This window comes from Ctenopharyngodon idella, chromosome 3 (assembly GCF_019924925.1).
Source record: "Ctenopharyngodon idella isolate HZGC_01 chromosome 3, HZGC01, whole genome shotgun sequence".
Lineage (NCBI taxonomy): Eukaryota > Metazoa > Chordata > Actinopteri > Cypriniformes > Xenocyprididae > Ctenopharyngodon > Ctenopharyngodon idella.
Genome location: NC_067222.1, coordinates 40,387,897 through 40,413,865, shown reverse-complemented (window position 1 = coordinate 40,413,865; position 25,969 = coordinate 40,387,897). Strand labels below are relative to the sequence as shown.

The following is a 25,969-nucleotide window of genomic DNA, read 5'->3' as shown; positions in this document are numbered from 1 at the left end:
GAGCCTTTAATAGGCCACAAACAAAGAATTGTAAAAAGGGTGGGGGGAAAGACAAATGCAGCCACAAATTACCAGCAATTTCTCAGGCCTTAGCAGAAGTTGGGGGTGTTAGGTGTGTCTGAGAGTGATAGTGAGACAAACTTCCTCCTCATACGATGGTGAAAGAACATTGGCCAACCACCACTTTAGAGGAAGAGAAGTGGCGCTGTGAGAGAAGAGAGAGCACAGTTATCAAACCCTACACCGTCTTCATGTCTTGTATCGATGTTCGATGAAAGGTGATGATTCTGACAGAATCATCTTCTGCTGGGGTGGATGGACTAAGTGCTGGATGACAACTCGAACAAGGTCTCTTGTGAGCTGCTGGTTTATCAGTAGAGGACTAGATGGAGGAGGTAGCAGAGACTGCACAGCTGAGGCAACCAAAAGTTCAGGGTGAGTTACAACACACATTGAAGGAAAAGTGTTTTTGTTTTACCAAAACTTAGCTTTATGCTGGATATGTGTAATTTTTTAGTTATCTTGTTCTCTTTCTTTGCATGTGCGTGCTTGTGTGTTTGTGTAGCATGCGATGTTCAGTGCATGATCAGAGCACTTCCTGTCTTGTCCATTTTGCCTTTGTACAAAAGTTGCAGCATCTCTAAGGAAGTTTTCATGTACTCTGCATTATTGGACAAATGTAAAAAATTACTGCATCTAGGGGTGTCGTATTGTTTCTTTCCACATGTAAAAAAAAAAAAAAAAAAAAAACGGTAAATGAAAAAAAAAAAAAAATAACTCAACCCAAGAGTTTATTTTTGACATGGCATTTTGGGAAGTTTTTTGTTAACTTTATTTTAGTCTCTCTTTCTCAATTTAGAAATTCTCATAAATACATAAAAAATATAACTTTAATGAGTCCAGGATGTGGAAATAAACAACCTTAATAAGACCTCAGTGGGAGGAAGTCACATGCACTGGTTTCAAGTCATTTGTAAGAGCTGCAGTGCTTCTCGTTTCAACCACATTAAGTGTCATATGATACAATATCATTTTGCAGTTAGTGTCAGAATTAGAATTTATCATTCTATATAACAACTAACAGCATAACATGCCAACAGACAGTGTAACCACAGTGCCATCTTTGAAATGACTTTGACTTCCGGTGGGTGATTTTTTTTTGTTAAGCAAAATGGAGAAACAAAAAAAAAAGCATAATCCATACATCTGAACTAATCTCTTGATCAAAAACAAGTCCTTATTGTCCCTGTAGCAGAGCAGGTTACAAAACCTAGACAGGATGTGGTTGACCTAAATGGTGCATGTCACAGAGAAAAGAGAAAGAGAGAGATTGACGGTGACATTTTCTTAGTGCAGTACAAGAGTGGCACATTGCAAGTTTAGAGCCATTTCAGTAGAATTAGAGATGTGCATTCAAGGGTTCAGAGAGTTCATGATAAGTAAAAACTGTCTAAACTTTAAATGATCTGATTCAATGTCGTAATTTACCTGTGCTTTAAAATATCCAATGAAATGATCTGTGAAAGGTGATTTATAAATACTTTATATTAATATTGTGCAAATGAACAAGTCTGGCTCACTCTTGCCACTTTTTCTTTTACTGCTTCTGTCACAAAACTTTTGTGTGAATTTCAGTAGTGTGGCTTCCTGTCTTGACGTCAAATGCACTTTTCTCAGTAACATTAATTATTACACTAGTTTTAAGTTCCAGTTCATGCAAAAGTTCATGTACTTTAACCACAATCAACCACCTTTTTCACAAAGAAGTGTATTGTCATGATTTATCTTGTTTTATTTTACACTGTACATGTTTCACATATTATATATTACATTAAATTATCATTATTGCAGAAGTAATAACAGGCTACAAATAATACCAAAACCAATGAACAAAGATTTGTATTAAAAACCTTTTTTAGAATCGGATTTTCATTGAAATCAAAGAATCCCATGTGGCATCATGACGTCATGTTCTTCTATTTCAGATGGTGGTACCCCAGTCCGTCACTCAGAAACCAAGCGTTACAGCGAGATATTACGCGATTTTGATGCTAATTTGGATCTGTCATTAACATGCTCGTACGTAGACCTTCTCAGTCTGTTGTGAAATTTTTGTCTTGAAAATAAAGGTTCCAAAAGGGGTTTTTCGCAGCGATGTCATAGAAGAACCATTTTGGTTTGCAGTGAGCAGTTCTTAAAAGAACCATTTTTTTCTTTGTGTGAAGAACATTTTAAAGGGTTAGTTCAGCCAAAAATGAAAATTATGTCATTAATTACTCACCCTCATGTCGCTCCACATCCGTAAGACCTTCGTTCATCTTCGGAACACAAATTAAGATATTTTTGATAAAATCTGATGGCTCAGAGAGGCCTGCATTTCCAGCAAGACAATTAACACTTTCAATGCCCAGAAAGCTACTAAAGACATTTAAAACAGTTCATGTGACTACAGTGGTTCAACCGTAATGTTATGAAGCGACAAGAATACTTTTTGTGCGCCAAAAAAAAAAAAAAAGACTTTTCAACAATATCTAGTGATGGGCGATTTCAAAACACTGCTTCATGAAGCTTCGAAGCTTTACGAATCTTTTGTTTCGAATCAGTGGTTCGAAGCGTGAAAGTCACGTGATTTCAGTAAACGAGGCTTCGTTACATCATAAGTGTTTCGAAATTTCAATAGTTCACGTGACTTTGGCAGTTTGATACACGCTCCAAACCACTGATTTGAAACAAAAGATTCGTAAAGCTTCGAAGCTTCATGAAGCAGTGTTTTGAAATCGCTCATCACTAGATATTGTTAAAAAAGTTGTTATTTTGTTTTTTTGGTGCACAAAAAATATTCTTGTCGCTTTATAATATTAAGGTTGAACCACTGTAGTCACATGAACTGTTTTAAATACGTCTTTAGTAGCTTTCTAGGCATTGAAAAAGGAAATGAACTTGCTGTCAATGGAGGCCTCACTGAGCCATTGGATTTTATCAAAAATATCTTAATTTGTGTTCTGAAGATGAACTAAGGTCTTACAGGTGTAGAACGACATGAGGGTGAGTAATTAATGACATAATTTTAATTTTGGGGTAAACTAACTCTTTAATGATCTAAAGAACCATTTTCCACTATAAAGAACCTTTTGTCCAATTGAAAGGTTCCATGGATGTTAAAAGTTCTTCATGGAACCATCAATGCCAATAAAGAACCTTTATTTTTAAGAATATAAAAACAGTTTGAATGAAATAAATGACAGCTGTTTTAGCTCTGTGAGAACTGCCATGTTTCTTTTTTAATATCCTTGTGTCTGTTGATTTGATTTTTCAGGACTGTGGATGAGCTTCTACAAGAAGCAGACTCACTGTCTTTAACAGACACCTCGGCAGACACCACACTCAATGCTGATCTGGACGATATTACAGTGAGACATGATTGATGAATCATTGTTCCCACTGTTCTTCTCATATACTCATATTTCTTCATACTTTTGGGTTCAACAATCTCTCTCAAGCAAGAGCGTGTTACAGTATATATTAAAAGCTGCATGTTTTCCAGGGTGAAGATGTGGAGTCGTTGAAGATCTGCCGTGAAGAGGAGGAAAAGGATGGAGGCATATCTGGTAATCCTTTTTAAGATCCTTGTGTATGAGTGTTTGTTTGCTGGACATTTGGAGGAAGACTAACAGGGTGAAGGACTAATGAGATTTGTGTTACACACTTTGTTTATGCTCACATAAATATTAGAATGAATATCATACATCCAGTCAGATTCATATTGAACCTTACAGAAGACGTATAGTCTTCTGGCCATTATTCGGAAATACACAGCACTGATATCTGAGAGGAGCAAAGCAAAGCAAGAGTGACTGATCAGGCCCGGAGGCATCATGTCACACCACTAAATCTCTGTTCTTCAACCTGCAACTGTTTACGTGTAATTAGCCACATGGACTAATTGCCCCTTGCTAACAAGATTAGCACCGGACGGGGGTTAGAGAGCAGATTAAACAGGCAGACAGCTGCTCTCTGTTTTTCCCGCTGATCCATCTCTCTAAGAACTATAAAGAGATGGGAAGGAGAGTCAATGTTTGCAAGAATGTTAGCATTAGAACTGTGATGTTTATATAAAATTTGGAGTAGAAAAAAAATAGATATAAAATATAAATTATAAAGAAGGGATGAGTAACAAAGATGAGATGAGATATATTTTGACCAGGTAATAGCTATGCTGCATTAAAATATATTGATGTCATCTTTCCTTGGGTGCTACCTTGGCGAGACCTGCTTGCTCAGTGAGCATATAGCTGTTTGCTAGCTGAGATTAGGGATTACGCTAACACTCAAAGTTTAAATAAAACATCCGCATGGTGACCTTCGAGGCAATCCCTTCGCTTGTACTCACAAAACACATCATCTTCATTACGTACACCTGAGACAGACCTCAGTATCAACAATTTATTCCTATGCCGTCTTAGCCTAGTTCTCTGTCCCCCACTGTGAGCAATCTGATCAGCCAAATGGACTGACTAAGCAGAGACATTTCATGAATTCCCTGGAGAAAACTGTGAGTTTATTGTTTTGTTTCGTATTAAATATCATATTGAATCATTTATATTCCTTTTAGATTCACCAGTTTGGGTGGTTTAATCTCACAAAGAAGTGTCCATATTTCACCTCAGTTTCAAAAGACAGTAGTATGAAAAGGAAAAGAAATTATATTTTGTACAATTTTGTACAACATAACAATTTTATGCCAAATACTATAATGTTAAATATTTCTAATTTACTTTACAAGTTAAATCATGTATCATAATTGTTTTGCAAAGAGAATGAGATTTTCACGCATTACGGTAATGAGAATGATATTTGTGCATGATTGTAACGAGAATTATATTTTTCGCATCATTGTAATGAGAATGATATTTTTTCACATCACGGTAATGAGAATGATATTTTTCGCATCACGGTAATGAGAATGATATTTTTCACATCACGGTAATGAGAATGATATTTTTTCACATCACGGTAATGAGAATGATATTTTTCGCATCACGGTAATGAGACTGATATTTTTTCACATCACGGTAATGAGACTGATATTTTTTCACATCACGGTAATGAGAATGATATTTTTCGCATCACTGTAATGAGAATGATATTTTTTCGCATCACGGTAATGAGAATTATATTTTTCGCATCACAGTAAAGAGGGATATTTTTTCACATCATGGTAATGAGAATGATATTTTTGCACCATGGTAATGAGAATATTTTGCATGATTGTAAAGAAAATTAGATTTTTCGCATCATGGTAATGAGAATGAGATTTTTTGCATCATGGTAATGAGAATGAGATTTTTTGCATCACGGTAATGAGATTTTTTGCATCACGGTAATGAGAATGATATTTATCGCATCACGGTAATGAGTAATATTTTTTCACATCATGGTAATGAGAATGAGATATTTTGCATCACGGTAATGAGTGAGATTTTTTCACATCATGGTAATGAGAATGAGATTTTTTGCATCACGGTAATGAGATTTTTTTGCATCATGGTAATGAGAATGAGATTTTTTGCATCACGGTAATGAGAATGATATTTATCGCATCACGGTAATGAGTAATATTTTTTCACATCATGGTAATGAGAATGATATTTTTGCACCATGGTAATGAGAATATTTTGCATGATTGTAAAGAAAATTCTATTTTTCGCATCATGGTAATGAGAATGATATTTTTCACATCGATGACAATGAGATTTTTCCCATCATGGTAATGACACAGAATGAGATTTATTTTCACATTACGGAATGAGAATGAGATTTTTTCACATCACAGTAATGTTATTGTATTACAGTGTCACAATACAAAAAAATATTGTTTTTAAAAATAGGTTAATTGTTTTACAAGATTTTTTTTAATATATATTTTTTTCTTGATTTTGGGGTGAAATATGACTTGCATATGTTCTTGCCATGAGATTCACCTGTGTGTACAATTGTGCTGAGAAAATCATTAACAATATGTGTGACAGTAACGTCAAACTGAATTTGATGACAGAGAGTGTGTTTAAAAGATCGTAAAGTAATGATGAGAGATCTATATCCTTATATCAGGAAGTCAACCCCACCCTAATCTAAAGACCATCACTATTCAGTCTGCTACTGTCCTGGATTATTTCCCCTCCCCTCTGTGCCAAAGGTGCACACACACACATGCTTTAACATGACAAGCCAGGAAGTACGGCAGGATGCAAGTGGGATAGAGGCATTCCAACAGAAATTGGAGGAATTCAGGGTTTTAGTTCTGAGATTTTGATCAGATCAGATTTTTAGCATTTAATACACAGGGAGGAGACAGCAGACAGAGGGAGGGTGAACTGTCTCTGTCTCTGTGAAATCCTCACACACCCAAAGCCTTTTGGACACTACTGAGCGAGCCCAGGAGCTCCCTATACAGGCATTTTGCATGGATATTGAATTACCAATCCGGAATATTGTGCTGGAAAGTCACAGGGATTCGACTTTTCCTTCTGACTATCATAGATGTTATGATTCTGTGCTTGTTTCCGACACTTTCATTTATCACCTTTATCCACATTGTTTTTAACAATTAAGTTGCTTTTTTTTTTTTTTTTTTTTTTGGGCATGTACTGCAACTGAGTTTTTTCCAAAGCTTTGCCTTTACATCCTATGAAGATACAGGAGATTTATTCTCTGAGTAATGAGTGACAGCCTACTACAGGATCATTAAAGCTGGTTGAGGACAAGCCTCTGTTAGTCCCGAGCGGGGTTTAGTTTGCATAGAGTAAGGCATGCATACAATCCGTTGATGCTGATGTATTCCGCCTCAGCCCAGGATGCCGACCTGACCCTCTGTCGCTGCGAGGGTGGCGTGGAGCTTGCCCTGCAGTACGCCAAAATGTGGTGCCGTTATGCCAAAGACCTGCTGACCTGGATGGACAAAAGAATCAGCCTGGGTGAGTGCTTTAAATTTAAGCTTTGATTACACTAATGTCTGTCAAATAGTCATAGGACTCACATAGAGGAACATACATCCAACTGTCAGAAAACTTAAATTTAGACTTGTTTTCAGTGTGCTGACACATTATGTTTAGGCTGGATTTGTTTGCCAGTAATTATAGATCGTTTCTGCCTGGAAGAGAAGCCGAGAAACCTCTTCTTGGAAACAGCATAAGAATCTAAATTTGGATCTCTGAGAGAATATGACTTGCGCTGAACAACACCTGTAATAGGATGAAGTAACCTTTAACACTTCATCTCTCACAGCACCCTCTAGTGGAAGGTTATTGATAGGTTACCCTTGGTGAAAAAGAAGTACACTTCAGCGTACTTCTAAAAGAGTACTTATTACAGAAATAATATGCTTTAAAAAAAATATACTTAAGTGTGAACTGAATGTAATGTTTTCAGATATGTTATTAATAATTAAATGAAAATGTATTATAGTTTACATTTATATTAAATGCAATTAGCTAGTGTTTTTCATCAAATGACGTAGGACTTAAACACATCTTTATATTGTAATTTACTGTCTTTGAAATGTGGTTAAATTATCCTGCCGAATGTACTGACAAGCATTAAGATATACTTTAATATCATTTCTATTGAAACTTGTATGTCACTACTTTAAATATATTTGTAATTACATATTTGTAATGATGAAGTTGCAATTTAGTACATTTAAAATATTTGACTTTTAAATGTAATACTGAATGACACTACAGTTAAAATGATAATCAGTTACTTAACATGTAAGTCAACACATCAAAATATATGCACAACAAAAGATTATTAAATATAATTTAAAATATTGTTTAAAGTAAATCTTTTAATTTGACATTTTTACAAAGTATACTTTTTAAAAGTGTACTTAAGTGTGTTAAGAAACATAGTCATGAAGATGCATGTTTGATAAATGGCAAGAGCAATAAGAGACTGTGCGTAAACTCAGAATAGGCTATATAACAGAGACAATGCCAAGAATAAATAATAATGAATGAACAGAAGAGGAAAAGCATACAGTACATTACCCAGTGTGTGGTATTCCTGGAATTAGTGATGTTGAATATCCTATTTTTCCATTGAGCTGTTATGCTAATGGATTATGGCCCGATACAGTTATGTCACCTAATGCCCACTCACTGTTGTATTGATATTTTGAAGCACTTTGTTGTGTGTCCATCAATACAGATGCAAACTATTTCTATCAGTGGTATTTTCCATTTGGTGTGTTTTGCTTATTAACCTCTTCCTTCTACACATATGTCAATTTTGCAAATATTCAAAATGTGGAATAATAGACACCATTATGAATCTGAGCATTATATGATTATGACAATTATATTGTTTGTTTTGCAGAGCAAGAGTTTGCAAAGAGTATTATGAGAGCAGCAGATGCAGCCAAGTCATGTGTTGCTCAACAGGTAAAAGCGTGTGTGTGTGTCTATGCAAAACATGTAATGAGAGTGTATTCAGTATATTGGCATGTTTGGCTCTGTGGACTTTTCTAACTTTCTCTAACATCAAACTCCAACTAGTTTATTCCTCTAATAACAATGTTCAGCAGTGTATATACATTCATGCTGGAGAATTCTGTAGCATTTTTGTATTTTTTATGAAAGGAAATCCTTGTTATTAGCGACACCGGTGGCGGTTAAGTGAACTACAGCCAGCAACTTGGCTGAATGTGATTCAAGGACCCGATACCAAAGACTATAGAGAATGAGAAGGTTGCGTCACAGCGTTTTCACTCGCGTTGCATTTCGGGAAGGCGTCGCCATATTAGCAGGATACGCTATCCGTTGCCATGGTTACTTTGACAGCGAGACCGAGAGAAATAGCGTGATATTTGTTTGCATTTTTGCGATACGCCGCAGTTTCTTGGAAAGAAATGGATAATGAGGAAGCGAAAGGAAAGGGGCTCTATCGGGAGAGACTAAATAACACCGGCAAGCGTCGCCAAGGGACATGTACTAAGACAGTGATATTAACAGACCAAACTCACTATACATCATACTAATAAAGTATACTATGTAGGCCAACAAAAAAATCAGATGAGTCCTGAATGATCTCAACGCGTTTAATAACACGTTAAGCCTTTTCCTCCCATAGAAAACCGTTATAAGAAAACGCTTAATATGGCTTAATGTACTAAGAAAGACAGTGATATTAACAGAGTAAACTCAGTAAACATAATAGGGCCTACTAATAAAGTATACTATGTAATACTGTGTACAGAAAAGCAGTTGAGCCCATAATGTGAACGCAACGTGTTTAAATTCACGAGCGTTTTCCTCAGAAAACTGTTATAAAGAAAACGTTTAACGTCACTTAATGTAGCCTATAAGTGATATTAAAAGATCAAATTCGGCACAAACCAATTTTTCTGTATATTATGCTTTATTAGTATAGTGTTTACTAAGTTTGGTCTTTTAATGGCACTGTCTTTTTCTTTATGGGAGGAAAACACGTGTAATTAAATGTGCTGCGTTCATATTCTGGGCTCATCTGGTTTTCTGTCCGTAGTAGGCTATGCTTTATTATTATGGTGTTTACTAAGTTTGGTTCATTAATAACACTGTCTTAGTAAATTAAGGCACGTTAAGCTTTTTCACATTAAGCTTTTTCAGGTTAAGCGCTTTATGTCCCGTCGCGGGGGAATTTAAAATAATGCTCTAAAACCTTACTATAGTATATAATATTTTATATATATATAAGTGACAGGTGGTGCTTCTGGGTCTTTCGTCAGTTCTGTAGCTGGCAGGTCGTACGGGTCGATGCTGTTAATGTCAGGCATTTTCTCTAAATGCCGCTTGGCGGTGTTATTTAGTCTCCCCCAATAGAGCCCCTTTCCTTTCACTTTCTCCTTCTCCATTTCTTCCCAAAACACTGCACTGTATCGCAAAATTTATTTATTAAATTAATCTGCTCTCTCTCTCTGGATAGCGGATAGCTCATTCTTATAGAATAACACAAGACGCGTCACTCGTATTGTTTTTAATGGGAGAAAGTGCAACGCGCAATATGGCGGAATAAGTCCCGCCTTCTAAATAAGAGCCAATCGCAGATTGGTAAAGTCATCGCGTCACTGCAACGGCCGTTAGAAGCTCCGGTTCCTATAGAAACAGTCAGACATACGCCTCCGAAATGAGACACAAGAGACGCGCATTTAGGACTGCGCATGCGCATTAGCTTGATCCAGCCTGAAAAATACTGTTTTTTTTTGTCATGATTCGAGCGTTTAGAAACAAAATTTATGAGACAGTTGTTGTCAGATTTCATTGGTGATTTCAAATATGAAATTTAATCGAAAGCTTGGCAAACAGCTTTGGAGAATTTGTTGTTTCCCCATTCAGAGAGATAGGAGCTGCACTTGCATGCCCGAGAGGCGTTTCAAAGATGGCCGCCGAGTGAAATGACTTGTCTTAAAGGGACTTTGCCGATACTCACACGACGAAGTTCTTTTTCTTTCTTCTTCGCAGTAAAAAAAAATATCTTTGCCAACATCTTGACGCCGTCCACGATTTTGAGAGCGACATTTATATGCATGTAAATATGTGGTGCCTGCTGCTCACCGTCCTCTTAATAACAAAATAAACAAAGAGTTAAAAAAACATCTGATCATAGCAATGTGGAAAGTTTGCACAAGCTCACAGGCAATATGTCGACAAATTAGGTAATTACTGTTATGATAGTTTGATTATAACGTATATGTGAGACTATTTGAATTAATCCCTTTTCTTTGCATAACAAACACATTGGCATTACAGTACAAAATAGCTCTTTCGACATTATCCTGAACACTGTATAATCATTCATTTCATGTGTCAAAAGGGAAGAAAGGCTCTCGGGAACGTGCGTAAACGTCACATCCGTTCGATTTTCCAGGCGAAAACGTCCTGAGTCCTTCACATAAAAATCATTCTGGTTTTCATAGACAATCTAGGAAGTCTGGAAATGTCTAATTTTTTAAGTTTTGTTACAAGCTGTTCACACATTGGCAATAAAAATAGCGATATACAGGGTGAATTCAGGTATATATATATATATATATATATGTATATGTTAAATGTGTCTTTCATATAAGAATGGGGAAAAAATTATCAAATTTAATAAAAACCTGTCCCTGGGACATAAAAAAAAAAGCCAAAAGTTACCAAACACCCTAATGCAACTATTCTTTTGCATAAGGACCGTGTTGTGTACTGTCAGTCCACGTTAATGCTGTTAAATCTGTTCGGACACACTCCACAGGACATGATGCCTCTGCAGTATATCTACACCCTGGCCCTGGAAAATGATCTCAAAAGCAGCACATCAGCCAAACAAACTGCTGAACTCATACAACAGCGCTGCTACCAGGTGCACAAACATCCATCTTGATCAATGTTTATGACAAATGCAAGAAATCTGTAACATATAATATGTGACGTGTGGGGTTCTACTATCTATCCCAAAGGCTCTCTCAGCTAAGAAGAACGAAATCGACAAATGGCGACGGGAATTCAAAGAGCAGTGGTCAAAAGAACAGAAGAGGATGGTCAGTTCTTAGTGCTGAGGTTGATACTGTATGTGTATTCATGTATCATTCCAGTAATGTGACTTATACGTTTTGTTGATTAGAACGATGCTGTGTCTGCACTGAAGAGGGCACGACAGCAATACCTGCAGCGCTGTGAGGAGCTGGAGAAGGCCAAAGCCATGACGGCCAAAGCCGAAGAGGAGACAGGGGGTAACAAGACCCTGGACAAGCGGAGGAAGTCCAGAGATGACGCCCAAACTAAGGTCATCTTGAGTATATGGCTCATGTTATCATATATGTTATCATCAATGCATATGAAATGCACCCTAAACATTTCAGAGTATTTCTTGTTTTAATAATGCAGATAACCAAAAGTATAAATATGTGCCATGTTAATTATCACTTCAATATGATATTTATCACTGTGCTTTGCTACCGTGTAGGTTACAGAGACTGAGACGCTGTACAAGCAGTGTGTGTCTGATGCAAACAACCATCAAAAAGAGCTGGAGAAGGTGAAGCGCAAAATCATTGTCCACATCCGCAAGCTCATCTGTCAAGGAGACACTGTGCTGAAAGAGGTGGGTTCACCTTTAGAGATAGACTGGGAGGCTAAAAGGCGAAAAGTAAATGTTTATACATGGAGAAACGTTTAGTCGATCGGATCACAAGTAGACGAGGGAGACACATACCCATTTATACCTGCTATTTTAATCTGTCTGTTTTGACCACTATCGACCACTTCTGTCCTGATTTTATTGAAGGGAGGACTGCACGATTAATCGAAATTAACCCCAAATCACGCTTATGCGATTATGAAATCGCAGCTGTGACTATTTTTTTTTTATGCGCAGCTTGTCAGTGAAGCACGGCTCTGTGATCAGTAGTAAATGCTGCTCCATCTGAAAGCACTGCGAGTTTAAGTCGCTTATAAAGTGCATTTGAAAAAGCAAAATGCGTCAAACATCTTTCCAAACATGATAAGCATTTATGCACCAACAAAAGACAACATTTAATAACATGTTTTTACTCCAAATTAACTTCATAACATCAGTTGAGTGTTTTAAAACATCTTTCTGTGAGATGATGTGGCTTCTCACACAGAATAAGACACACAACATATTATTTCATAGTATTCTATACAGTGATAAAGGCTATGTCGATTAGCATTGCATTATAAATATACTTTATTATCATGAAAATACCCAAGAACGAAGACTTGAAGAACTCAGATAAACCATATATTGTCATAGTCGTGTGTTTATTAGTCATGTTTAATCAAGCGTTTCAATCTTCTGTTTATTCAGCTACAGCGATAGTGTGATGCCCATAGGGATTTCCTGTAATGACGTGCGTTAAATCGTACTTCTGCAGGGCATGTTTGGAGTTTCTGCACGAGAGCGCCCTCTGGCTTTCAGATGGAGCAGCATTTAGCCATACTTCACTGACTTTTTCAGATTTTTCAGATTTTTCAGATCTTTCGATCTAATGGATGAAATATTCTTTTGCAATTTACATATGAACTCAAAAGGAGATGACGGAAAAACATACAGACAGCAGCAGATTTCGTTCTGCTCTGATAGCCGCAAGACCACGGCAAACACTGTGTGTTAGAAATCAGGAATGGTGAGAGAACATTGTGCTTGGTACATTTTTCGTTTTCAAACCATACCAAGTCTTCAGCCGACAAAGTTTAAACCCCATCTGGCTAGCGCGTGTCCCATTATGTTTATGCATTAGGTCAGTAGGCAGTGAGTAGACAGTTTTTTGTGGCTGTTCAAACACATTTGACCACATGAGCGTTTACACTACGAAAGCAATCCGGTCAAATGCGTTTTCGACTACCTCTGGAAGTGGCGAAAGTCGACAAACTCTAAATGTTTTAGACCCCTTTACACCAGTATTTAGCGTAATCCACTTGTGATCCGATTGACCAAAACACATTTTAACACCAGGGGCTGGTTGCATAAACTGCTAAGACTAGTCTTACAAGTTAGTCATCACATTTTTTTCTTTAAGACTGTTCATTACTGTTTTAAGTCAAGTACATAAAAACATAGAATGGTATAATTTGAAACCAAAAAGTAACACTGATTGCCCATGACTAATCACTAGTTGGTCATACTAGTACTTAAGACAAAGTCTTAACATATTGGCTATGTTTATGCAACTGGCAGCAGGTGTAAACAGGGCCACATGACATACTTTACTTAAAACGAAGGGAAGAGTGAAAGTCTATTAATCATTAAAAAACAAAAATGCCACAGAGGCCAGTACAGTAGAGAGTGGGCTCTTTTGATATGAAATATTAAGTAACCACTCAGCTGCATAGCGATGACTTTTGCATTGGCTAGCACTACTTATAAATGTTCAGTGTATCTAGTTTACACTTATATTTGTATATTCATCCATGGCTTCTTGATCAAAGACTCTGTCTTAATCTTCTGTCAGGCAACGGTGAACATGTTCTATTACCAGCGGCAGCAGACTGAGCCGGTTCCTCTGGCCTACCAGAACTTGGAGCTGACCTGCAGGCCCTGTGAGCCAGGTGAACCCTACCTGCAGTACATCCTGGGAAAAGGCATGCCCGACCAGCCTCTCCAGAACTTCATGTTCCAGGAGTTCATCCCCCAAAGCAGGAGGTGAGGGCACACAAGAATATCTTGTAACTTGTAGGCAGTCTGTAAGATTTTTTTCATTTAAAGAAATGAATACTTTTATTCAGGAAGAATGCATTATATTGATCAAAAGTGACAGTAAAGACATTTATAATGATTTCTATTAAATAAATATTTTGAACTTTCTATTCATCAAAGGATCCTGATAAAATCCATCACGGTTTCAACAAAAATATGAAGCAGAATAATAAGAAATATTTCTTGATCATCAAACCATCATATTAGAATGATTTCTAAAGGATCATGTGACACTGAAGACTGGAGAAATGGTGCTGAAAATTCAGCTTTGATCACAGGAATAAGTTACATTATAGAATATATTCAAATAGTTATTTTAAATTGTAATAATATTTAACAGTATGACCAGTTTCACTGCTTTTGATCAAAGAAATGCAGCTTTGGTGAGCTTATTTCAATTGCCTGTAATAGCTCAAGGATTTCTGTCTCAAAGCATCTGCAGTCAACTAAAGCTCATTTATGTGTATTAACTTCAAATGCGACCACATCATTTGAGTTGAATTTCTGTATAACCATCACACATCTGTTTACCCCTTTCAATTTCACAGATCCCCACAAACAGGTCGGCGTAAACAAAGCACTGCTCTGAGTTACCAACAAGATTTTTATGCGCTACCAGATGATCTGAAACACAGCAGCAGTTTAGTAGATGGCCGTACGTCTGATTTCTGTCATAAACTTTCTTGTATATAACTCGTCCAGCTGAAGTGAACCTGAACATTTTCATGCTATTTATTGATGTACAGGACGGCCTGGCCACAGTGACCGAGACAGCACAGGAGGAAGTCTTGAATCACTGTCCAGTCCAGGTAGAAAAAATCTCTTGCAACATTTTATTACTGTCCCACCTAGGTATTGTAAATGAGTTACTAATATCTCTCCTCTCTGAAGCTCATGGGAGCCGTAAGCTGCCCAAGGCCTCCTCCACAGGAACCATGTCTTCAGATGATCTTGATGAGAACGTTCTGCAAGAAGCAGGTATGATTTTTTTGCCCTTTCTGCATTTTAATGGCAGACAATGCAGTTGTTGACTTTTCTTCATCTGTGTGCAGAGAGCGAAGAGGGTTTATCTGATAGCAACGGAATGTCATGCAAACCACGAGCTGCATCACGTGCCGCCTTGACCCACAGACTGAGAAAAATGAAGAGCAAGATGGTCAAGTGTAAGCAATGTGACAACTACATCCTGGTCAACGGGATTGAGTGTGAGGAGGTGAGTGTCGGATAAGGGCCTGTGGCTTTTAGTTAAAGATCTGGGGCCGTATTCACAAAACATCTTAAGGCTAAAAGTAAATCGCTGATTTAGGAGAAACTCTTAAAAATAATGGGCGTGTCAGTCCTAATTTTAGGAGTCCTAAATTTTTGCTCTAAGATTATTTCACAAAGCATTTTAGTGCTAAAACTAGCTCCTAAATCTGTAAAATGTTAGGAGTAATAAAGAGGACTCCTAAGTCACTAAGACCAAATCACAAACAGTCCTAATCCACCCAAAGACACTGTACACCACTGAGGCAATAGCGATGGAGCCTTGGGTGCTGAACTTTTTCTTCATAAATGCAATACATTTTGATTTATAGATTTGAATCTACGATGAGGCGCCAAAAATAAATCTTTAACAAATAAATAAATATTGTCCGATTACCTGTGGCAGTGGTTTTCATGAGTTCACACTTACAAATGATTGAATAGAGTAATAAAATATATAATAAGCGTATTTGGTGTACTGTCCAAGGGGATCGAGGGCTCCGAGCTTGGAATTTAGCCCAAAGTTCTCCCCATATCCCCAGCTGAGAGTGAGGGACGGGGTGGTGGAGGGATGCAGAAAACTGTCAAAGTAACTATAGGCGAGTCAGCTCTCGTCTGTGTATTTATTCCTCTTCTCGTGCTGATTAGAAAGACCGTTTGAATATGTTCCTCCCAAACTTTGTTTATAAAACATAATTTGTTGCTTGAATTTTGCAATCTCTTGAGATGCAGAGATCCAAGAGGCGGACAATTAACTGAACATATACTAGTTTAATTAGTGACACAGCCTACATTTTAAAACCTTTATTTGAATATGGAAACATGACACCTCATTCTACAATATTTCTATGATTAAATCGCTGACTCCTCACCCATCAGCCAATCACTGTGTGTATACTCCATAACAACGAGGTCAGCCCCGCCCTTACTCTTAGCTTAAGACTTCTGTCTATTCCTTAGTAAAAGTTGGTCTCAGCAGCTTTGTGAATAGGTTTTAAGAGAAAACTCTTAGCTAAGAACTTTTACTGCTATTTAGGAGAACTCTTAGTGGTAAGATAAAATGTTTTGTGAATACGGCCCCTGAGCATTGCAGTATATGTTGTCCTTTTTCATTCTATTACAGCTATAGATCTGGGTAGTACTTTTTTTAAATTAATTTTCTTCACAGCTATAAAAAAAAAATCTCCCCATAGTGAAGAACACAATTTCACTGCACCTTTTTTCTCCATCGTTTCTCTATGTAAATGAGCTAGACGCGTGTTTGACCATTACACTCACGCCTAGTGTCTTTTGCAGCGTCTCCCACATGACACAGCATTCTAAAAATACGTTTTAAAAGAGCGCTTCTGTGTGAACGGCCCCTAAGGAGTACTAAGGCCCCGTTTACACTAGTGCCTTTTTTGTTTTAAAACAGCGTTTTAAAATGAAAACGATCCTCGTCTACACTGGCGTTTCCACAGCGTTTCAGAAACAATCTCTGTCTACACTACATGGCCGAAAACGCATGTCACATGACTGTTCATGCACACTGGGTATGCGCGTACAAGTGTAAACAGTTGCCTCTTGCGCATGTAGGTAGCTTCAGTGTTAAAAAAAAAATGCAAGGTTTAACTGCACATTGGCTGCTAAAAATGACAACAAAGCCATTCAGGCTCAGGTCAGTCTCCATGTTATTGTTTACACAGTCGTCAAGGATACGCAGAACGAACGTGGGAAAACCACGCCATCGTTTTCAAAAGTCTCCGTTTTGGTCCGTTTATACTGAAACGCAACCCGGCGTTTTTCGAGGTTTCGAGGTAGCAAAACGTTTGTGTTTTTAGTGTACACGGGGCCTAAGTGATGCACCAATCCAACCAGCTCCAAAATAAATTGCAAACTTTGATTCCAAGCATTTGAAAATTGAAAAACAACAAAGGAAAACGGCTGTTTAATCAACATTATTAATGAATTAACTACTACTACTACTGAAGCATTAATAATGAGAGTTATGTACTCAAACGATAAGTCATTCACTATAAAAAAAAAAAGACTGAAGGTCAGAAATACATGTTGATTGAGAGTTTAACGGGCCGTTCATACAGAATGGTTGTCCATTTAAAAAATGCAAGACGCAGGGCAGTGAATTAAAAAAAAAAAAAAAAAAATTATATCTGAACTACTTTTAAAGTCATTATGAATCGTAATAGTGATAGCCTTTGCTTCCCTGTTGTGATGTATATCAGAGTGAAACGGCTACTCGAACAAGAAAAAATGTAGGTTTTTGGATGGTTGTGGTTTGCTATTGGTCAGTCTCATGTGAGTGTCAGGTTGCCCCGCCCTCACACCAATAAACATCATTAGAGAAGTTATTTTGATTTAAGTTTATGAGAACACATGAATTAAAACATAAAAAAAGTGCATGGAAAAATACTGCAATATGTCATAAAAAACAGGAATTGTCCATTTTGATTTCATGATGACACCACATATTTTAAACACTGTATCATGCATAAAACTGCGAAAGTCACAAGACATGTCAAACGCATCCATCTAGCATGTGCAAAAACACATTCTGTGTGAACGGCCCCTAAGGTGACCAAATCATTCGCATCTTTTACATTGTGTATTCAAAAAGTGTGGAAGGACGCTGGTGAGCTTTTTTTTTTTTTTTTTTTGCTGTGATTCCCATTTTCACTGTAACTGTGATTTGTCTGATAGGTGATGTTTCTCATCAGGATTATTGGAAGTGTAATTATCCACCAGGAATTCAAAAATGAAACATGAATATTTAAAAGTTACATGCCCGATTTCACAGACAAGACTTAAGCCTAGTCTCAGACAAACAATGCATGTTTGAGCTTTCTTAACTGAAAGCAGCTTGCACTGACATACAGTATTTCATACAGTATGTTTTTAAGGCATGTTTATAAAAGCTACTTACATATTGAACTAAGGCCTAATCCTGGCTTAATCTAATCCCTGTCTGTGAAACCAGGCCTAAAAAATTTTTACCATATTTTAGCAGCCCATGGTTGGTCATTCTTTGAAAGGTTTATACATTACCACAAAAAATCAATTTCTCTATGAAGAAAAATGAATAGAATTGTGCTCTATTGTTCACTTAAGTAAAGCTAACTTAACTCGATCATATAATCATATAAATAAGTGTGCTGTAAGTAGTGTGATGAAAGTGACAGTTAAATGACTGGTTAGTAAAAGAAAAGAGCCATGGATGAACATGGCAGACTAACTATTGCTACTCTCTTGCCAGTGTGGCCTTGCAGTCCACAGGAAGTGCCTGGAGGTGTGCCAGATGGAGTGTGAGCACAGGAGGGGATTCATCTTTGGGATGGAGTTCTCCCTGCTGCCCAGAGAGATCCCAGACTCTGTGCCCTTCGTTGTCCTGCGCTGCACCGAAGAGATTGAGAACAGGGCTCTTGGAGTCCAGGTACGAATAGAACAAAACATTAATCTTGTGAAAATTTCTTAAAGAGAGAGACAAGAAACTTGAGTAGTTGACTCACTTTAACACCGATCTGTATTATTAGTGCTTCCTAAGGCAACTTTTACTAATGCTCTTAGTTTTAAGGCTGGAATACATTAGGCAACTTTTAAACTATGAAAAGATTTTGAAACACTAGACATCATACACTTGCTGGCTTTGTAAATGGTTACAGAGGAAAACTGGGCATCATACACTAAACAACTGAGGAGCACACACTACCAGACTTTAAAGTTGTTCTGAACACAACAAACTAGGGCTGTGATAACGATTTCTGCTTCCTAAAAATTTCTGATTTCTAAAAATAATCGTCACTATATTTGCCCCGCTGATTATCTGTCCTGAAAACATTTTGTTGTTGTTTTTTACATTTATTTAGACACTTGCATTGGTCACAAGCTTCTATTATCTTTCCTTCTTGGGGCTGCCAGATGTCAAGGAAATAAATCCCCCAAACAGGACTTTTCTCTCAAAAGGATACATTTTCTGCCCAGTGTTTTACTTTAGACGCTTTCCAACCAAATTTACCCGGAACAATTTGTCCCAGGAACTTTTTTCCCCCAGACCTGTTGCTATTTAAGTTTCTATCGCAGTCTAATGTACCACGAAGATTAAGTCTGGTGACGTAGGACTGTGTACGACTTTCCAGTTCCCGCTGGATTTCGTCCTCCTTATATAAGCTTAATAAAGCCTAAACCTTGTCGTCGGCCCATTGGTCCTATTTTTAAACTCCAATGTTGATTCGAATAGCAAACAACTTACTGCACGCACCACAACAGACTTTTAGAAAATGGTGGTTGAAATAAAATGCTGCGTGGAGTCAGCCAATCAAAATGCTGTGTGAACTCAACCAATCAGCATGTTCAGCGCCCAAGTCCCACCCCTGAAAGTTCCTGAACTTTAAAAAAGTACTACCTCGTGAGCAGGGACTTTCCGAGGGGGAAATTTTTACCCAGAGCTTCATTTAGACCCTGGTTAAAAACACACTGAGTACAACCCCAAAAACCCTAGTTCCTGGGGAAAGTTCCTGCGGTGGAAACGCGGCTGTAATCTTCCTAATCTGGCAACCATGCACATGCATGGTGATATAATTATATAAAATTATATATAAATATATATATTTGATCTTCAAATAATATAATAAAATAATATAATAAATAATAATAATTGTGATTAATAATTAAGATTATAATTTTTGAGCAAAATAATCATGATTATCCATTATCGTGCAGCCGTACATCAAACTTTGATATGTTTGGTATCCTCTTACTAGATGAAATCATAGTAGGAAGCTAAAATGGAGTCTGTGCCCATCATACACTATGAGATTTCTCAGCCTTTTATGGACAAGCAAACAATCATATTTTCTTCTAGTTGTCTTCACTCTTATGTTCTTGTCTCTGTATATAGGGAGTGTACAGAATCAGTGGCTCCAAACCTCGCATTCTGAAGTTATGTCAGGCCTTTGAAATCCAGAAAGACCAAGTTGACCTTAGTGACCTCTCACCGCATGACATCACCTCCGTACTCAAGCACTTCTTCAAAGAGGTAAAAAAAAGGATTCTTGTGTAAAGTTCACATTTTCAAGTAAAGTTCAAGTAAAACAAAAATCTAGTCTGAAATGGAGCACAACAGTGCCCGCTTACTTTTTCAGCAGCCTTGTTTCCGGAAGAATTTTTCCCCATTAATTTTTCCCATAGGGATTTTTAAAAAGTCTTTGTGAAAAGTTATAATCCATGAACCAAACCAACCAGCTACGAGGTACGAGGTACTCAACATAAACTTTTATTTGAAACAAAAAAAATGTATTTGAAAATTGGGCAAAAAGACAAAATTACAATACTTCTTATGAGGGAAAGAACTACAATCCCATGAAGCATTGCGAATAACAAGCTAAAATATTACTATATTACGAATACAAAACTATTGAGCTAAAGATTTATATATAGAAACAATATATTTTACATTTATTGCAAAATATGCCATCTGCTTGTTGTGATTCTCTGATTATTTTACAGAATCATGGGTAATGTAGTTTTTCAAAAGGAATTCCACTGTTAAAGTCCTTGCATACTGAGTCCGAAATTTTCATACGTTAAAAAATAAATACGACCTCACCTTGTGTCAATCACATTTACACACTACCTCCAAAACATTCGTCCGTCATTAAAAAATTCAGATCTGGTTCAATTTTCTGCATTTTTTGCATCCATAGCAAGCATTTTGAGAGGTGTTTAGCCTAATGTATGCTGGTTTCAATGCCTGACGCGCACCTTTCCAATGCCACAGTTTGGTGTGTTTGTGTGTGTCCATACCTTAGACATACTACCAGTCTCTGTTCAGGATCAATTGGTTCACAGAAATTGGTGGTCTTCTTTTAAATATGTGGCTCCAGTATCACTAGCAAAGCATCAAACTGAGTCACTGACATCCTGAAGTAAACTTTGAATCGCACGGGATAATCCCGCAGCTCCTTGATAAGGAGGTGGGACTCTCCTTATTCTCTACGTAACCTCAGGATTGGATGGACCCAATATTTCCTCTTTCTTTTTCTCTTTTTAAGAAGAGAGAGGACAACAAAATCACTGTTTGAATACGCCATTTTGTATTGTTTGTATTTTTAATTTTTTCACAACGGATTAATTAATACACATCAGACAAGATTTGGGATGTGCAAGGTTTCTGCGCTTGACAATTTTTTAGGATGATGAATACGAAAAAACCATATGAAAATTTCGGACTCAGTGTGCAAGGACCTTACAGTAATCTTCTCATTACTTAAAGCATATTTTGGGATTAAACCCCGCATGGTGCCAACACCCCGTCTTCCTCTTTCACAGCTTCCAGAGCCGTTACTCACCTTCGACCTTTACAACGAATTCATCAACGCGGGTAAGGAGATTCAGAGGCTTAGTGAAAAGGACAATGCTGCCGAAACTGTAGGGATTGTGGAGAGTATTGTGGTCAAACTCAGAGAGCTAACTGGTCGATTGCCTCTGTGTAACTACAACACAGTGCAGCACATGATGGCCCACTTGAACAGGTACCATCCTGTGTTAAATTACATTAAAGCTCATCTAAATGACGTGGTTGCTGCTAATCCTTCACTTTCTTCTCTTCAGGGTGGCAGAACAATACGAAGACAACAAAATGTCTCCAGGAAACCTGGGCATCGTGTTTGGCCCCACACTCCTGCGGCCCCTGGTGTCGGGGGACGTGTCGATGATCGCTCTTCTGGAAACCAGCTATCAGGCTCTTCTCGTGGAGTTCATGATCTCACACTATGACCAAGTATTCGGCTCCGCAACAAGATCCAGCACACCTCCGCCACCGCCTCCCACGGCACCCCTCCCAGACACCCCACCCAGAGCGACATGTCCCGTTTCTCCTGCCAGCAGTTCCTCACAGGACCCCGGAGCCGCGTCCAGGGAACGTCCACGCTCACTGGAGGTAGGAAATAAGAACATGACTTCACGCAATCAGTAGCTCCACACTAACACCTAACCAGACGCGATGCGATGCGATCCTAGCGAGAAGCAGTTTGTTTGTGGACACCAGACACGACATGGCTATAAGATGCGTCAATATCAATAAAATATCACAGCCAATCAGAAGAGCATGTGGGTGGGCTCTCTCTCTCTGCAAGCGCACTTAAAATCGGCATGAAACTGAAGTTGTGATAGTTGGTGCATTCAAGACATGTCGGAAAGATCGTATTTATGAGTTGAATGCACATGAATGGCACCATAAAAGTCGTAATTACGAGTAGGGAAACTCAGGATTTTTTTTTTTGCTATGAGTTTCTGAGTTGGGGGCATGTCAGTGAGAAACATGGCGTATGGATGCAACGTCTCTAGTTGATAGTAAATTTTCATAAATTAAATAAAAACAAAAAAGCAAAACTTACCTGATGTGCATTCTTTGTTATTAATTTTCTAGAAGTAGAGTTAAAAAACCTAATTAAAAAAATTAAGAGAAGGTACACCGCCATCTTGCGCTGACGAAAGTGACTTTAACGCACTTGACGTTGTAAATACGAACTTCCCAGGGTAAGTGTTTTCTTCCCTATTGTGATGCATATTCAAGTGAAACGGCTTCTGGAACAAGAAAAAATGTAGGGCGGGACTTGTTTTTGTCCATGGGGAATTGATTGGATGGTTGGGGTTTGCTATTGGTCGATCTCATATGAGTGACAGGTTGCCCCGCCCTCACGCCAGTACACACGTCATCAAAGAAAAGAAGAGATGAGCTGCAAGATGGAGGGGAAGTTATTTTGATTAAAGATTACTAGGGCACATGATTTTTTTTTAATAAATCCAAAAATATTATATTATAAAATATATTAATTAAAAATTGTCCATTTTGATTTCATGGTGACTTTAACTCGCAATGAAATGGATAATAATAAATATAAAAACCATTTTACTAATATTAAAAATGCATGCTAAATGACTTAAACAATCTTTGTCATAGAATACACTTGAGTTTACACTTTGTACGTTCTCATTTCCTTTCATGTATTTTCAAGATCTGAGGTGAATTATCCATTGCTGCTCCCAGACAGTACGGCTATAATAGTCATGCAAAATGACATTCAAACTCACATTAGACGCGTTTAAGATTAAATAAAGCTCATAATCAGACATTGTTTCGATGCTGTGGTTCCAGCCACAACGTCGCAGAAACAGAAACCGTTTCTAAAATCCCGTGTCGCTCTTCGCGTATCGCCGCCGCGGCTGGTTAGGACAAAACATCTTAAAAGATCATTTTCATCGCGTGTCGCATCTGGTTAAGACACGGTGTAAGTCAAATAAACGCAGTCCGTGCTTTAAGCTGCCTGTTGTCATGACGATGCTAAATGCTCACCTCAGGTGGACGTGCTCGTGCGGACGAAAGAGTTCATCTTGATCTGCTTGAGCCGCTCTTGCTCTGCTTGGGCCTGAATTGTCCCGTCGTGCCCGTGGAAAGGCCTGGAGGGATTAAACGCTTATTCTGTGATGATTACTTTTGCTTGCCTGTGTGCTTGTGCTTATGTCAGAGTCTTACTTCTGCTGCACTGTGCTTTTAGTCAGTGCCGGGGCTCCTCACCAAGTTGTTAGAAAAGCCTGGAGGATGATAATAGCTATTAGCCTAGTCTCGTCTAACTAGAACAGTTTAAACAAGAATTTCTGATTAGCAGGTTTTCCAAAGATTAAGATTGTCTTAGTAGGCTAGTAGTCTCTTACAAATAGGGCTGGACCAGCACATTTAATATTACCAGCACTGACTGGCAGATATATAATATTATAATAAATGTAAATGTGGGGTCTCTGTGAGATTTATTTATGTTTTTAAAGTCTCTTATATTGTTCACCAAGGCTGCATTTATTTGATTAAAAATACAGTAAAAACAGTAATATTGTGAATTAATTTGTAATTGTAAATTATTACAATTTAAAATAACTGTTTTCTATTTGAATATATGTTTTAAAATGTAATTTATTCCTGTGATCAAAGCTGAATTTTCAGCATCATTACTCCAGTCTTCAGTGTCACATGATCCTTCAGAAATCATTCTGATATGATGATTTGATGCTCAAGAAACATTTATTATTAATATCAATGTTGAAAACAGTTGTGCTGCTTCATACTTTTGTGGAAAAGATGATACATTTTTCTTTGATGAGTTGAAAGTTTAAAAGAAAAGCATTTATTTGAAATAGATTATTAATTTTTATTATCACTTTTGATAAAATACTAATTTCCTTAATAAAAAAACCTTAAAATCTTACAGACCCCAAACTTTTAAGCGATAGTCTGTGTAACCCGTTTACATTATAAATCTTTTAAATGTGTCACTGACACTTTATCTACAATATAATACTTGAAAAATCTAAATGATTCTTCTGCCTTAATGGCTCTCTAGTCAACTTACATTCAGAATTTTTATCATTTTAACAGAATCGCACTATCAAGAGAGATTCAAGCGAGGGTTATATTTCTGACAAGTCATCATCCAATGAAGCAATGGACCAGCTGAGCCCAGAAGCCAATGAGAGAGCAGGTAGGCGGGCTTTAAAAGACATTAAAATTCAATGCCAGCTGGCTGCTTGCGCAAACTTTTCGCTCTGTGTTTCTGTGGCATTGCGGATTCTTTTTCTGCTTCCTGTTGTCATAAGCAAACAAATGATTTTTGTAGTGTAAATGATACATTTTGATTACGCTTGTTGATACTAAACAACTCAAATGCAAAGTTTTGTTTTATTATATTGTTGTGAATAAATGGCTCATTTTGTTCTGTACATCTTCCAGTCCTGGCTATGAGGGCGACAGCATCTCCTCAGGGGCATCTGGAGCAGGCTGCAGAAAGTCAACTACAAACTCAGTCGAGGGGTCACTTCAGCAGGCAGCCAGTCAAGTATTACCGACAGGGTTCGGCAGGAGCACAATTACGCAAAGCAGGCTCTCAGTCGCAGGACGAGGACAATTCTGGGAGCGTGGAAGGACTTGTGTCAGGAAGTGCAGACAGCAGCCGCAGCTCCTCTCCTGATCCTGAGACCCCCATAAAAACTCACTCACGATTACACGAGACCCCTGGCCCACAGAATAAGACTGGATACACCCCTGGGAGTCAGACTGCACCTCACGCAGGGGTAAAAAGGACGGTTTCGGATGAGGGGGTTAAAGCAGTAGCTTCTTCATTCAAAGAACATGTGGGCCAAATAGACCAACGAAATACCAACCAATCGAACAACACCCTGGGGGGGAGAGAGCGCCTGATCCGATCCTTGAGGAGGCATCCGACGGAGGAGAGAACAGCACAGAAGGTTCTGTCTGGACTAAGGCTAAAACGCAGTGATTCGGGGAAGGGCGAGCAGCTCCATTTTGTTTGACACTGACTGAGGCAGAACTAATATGTTTACTTCACAGATGGGGTTCCTTAAATTCACTGGATTAAATCCCATTTTAGGCTGTAAAGCCACAGAATTTGGTAGGCTATGTCCTGTACATTTTTTAGTTTTCCTGCTT

The 25,969-nt window shown here is 37.9% G+C and overlaps 1 protein-coding gene across 2 annotated transcripts; it reads left to right on the top strand.

Moving 5' to 3' along the window:
- The first annotated feature begins 162 nt into the window (after positions 1-162).
- Positions 163-25,932, top strand: gmip (GEM interacting protein). Of its 2 annotated transcripts, XM_051886103.1 has the most exons (21): positions 163-435; positions 1,986-2,079; positions 3,317-3,410; positions 3,545-3,608; positions 6,849-6,974; positions 8,377-8,441; positions 11,272-11,379; positions 11,477-11,557; positions 11,641-11,802; positions 11,983-12,120; positions 13,991-14,181; positions 14,784-14,890; positions 14,982-15,044; positions 15,127-15,213; positions 15,288-15,448; positions 18,731-18,907; positions 20,372-20,509; positions 21,802-22,004; positions 22,084-22,411; positions 24,902-25,004; positions 25,253-25,932. In XM_051886103.1, the coding sequence occupies exons 1-21, from the start codon at positions 387-389 to the stop codon at positions 25,831-25,833; spliced, it is 3,120 nt and encodes a 1,039-aa protein (XP_051742063.1). In that variant the 5' UTR covers positions 163-386; the 3' UTR covers positions 25,834-25,932. The 2 variants fall into 2 exon arrangements, with proteins under 2 accessions (XP_051742063.1, XP_051742064.1); XM_051886104.1 differs by lacking the exon at positions 24,902-25,004 and having other exon boundaries at positions 25,253-25,500.
- Positions 25,933-25,969: the final 37 nt, after the last annotated feature.

Bases quoted from the DNA above. Each gene is read 5' to 3' on its own strand.
- gmip (XM_051886103.1), top strand. From the start codon at position 387: ATGGAGGAGGTAGCAGAGACTGCACAGCTGAGGCAACCAAAAGTTCAG. The intron at 11,558-11,640 runs GTCAGTTCTTAG...TTTGTTGATTAG, and splicing joins CAAAAGAACAGAAGAGGATG to AACGATGCTGTGTCTGCACT. The intron at 25,005-25,252 runs GTAGGCGGGCTT...TACATCTTCCAG, and splicing joins AGAAGCCAATGAGAGAGCAG to TCCTGGCTATGAGGGCGACA.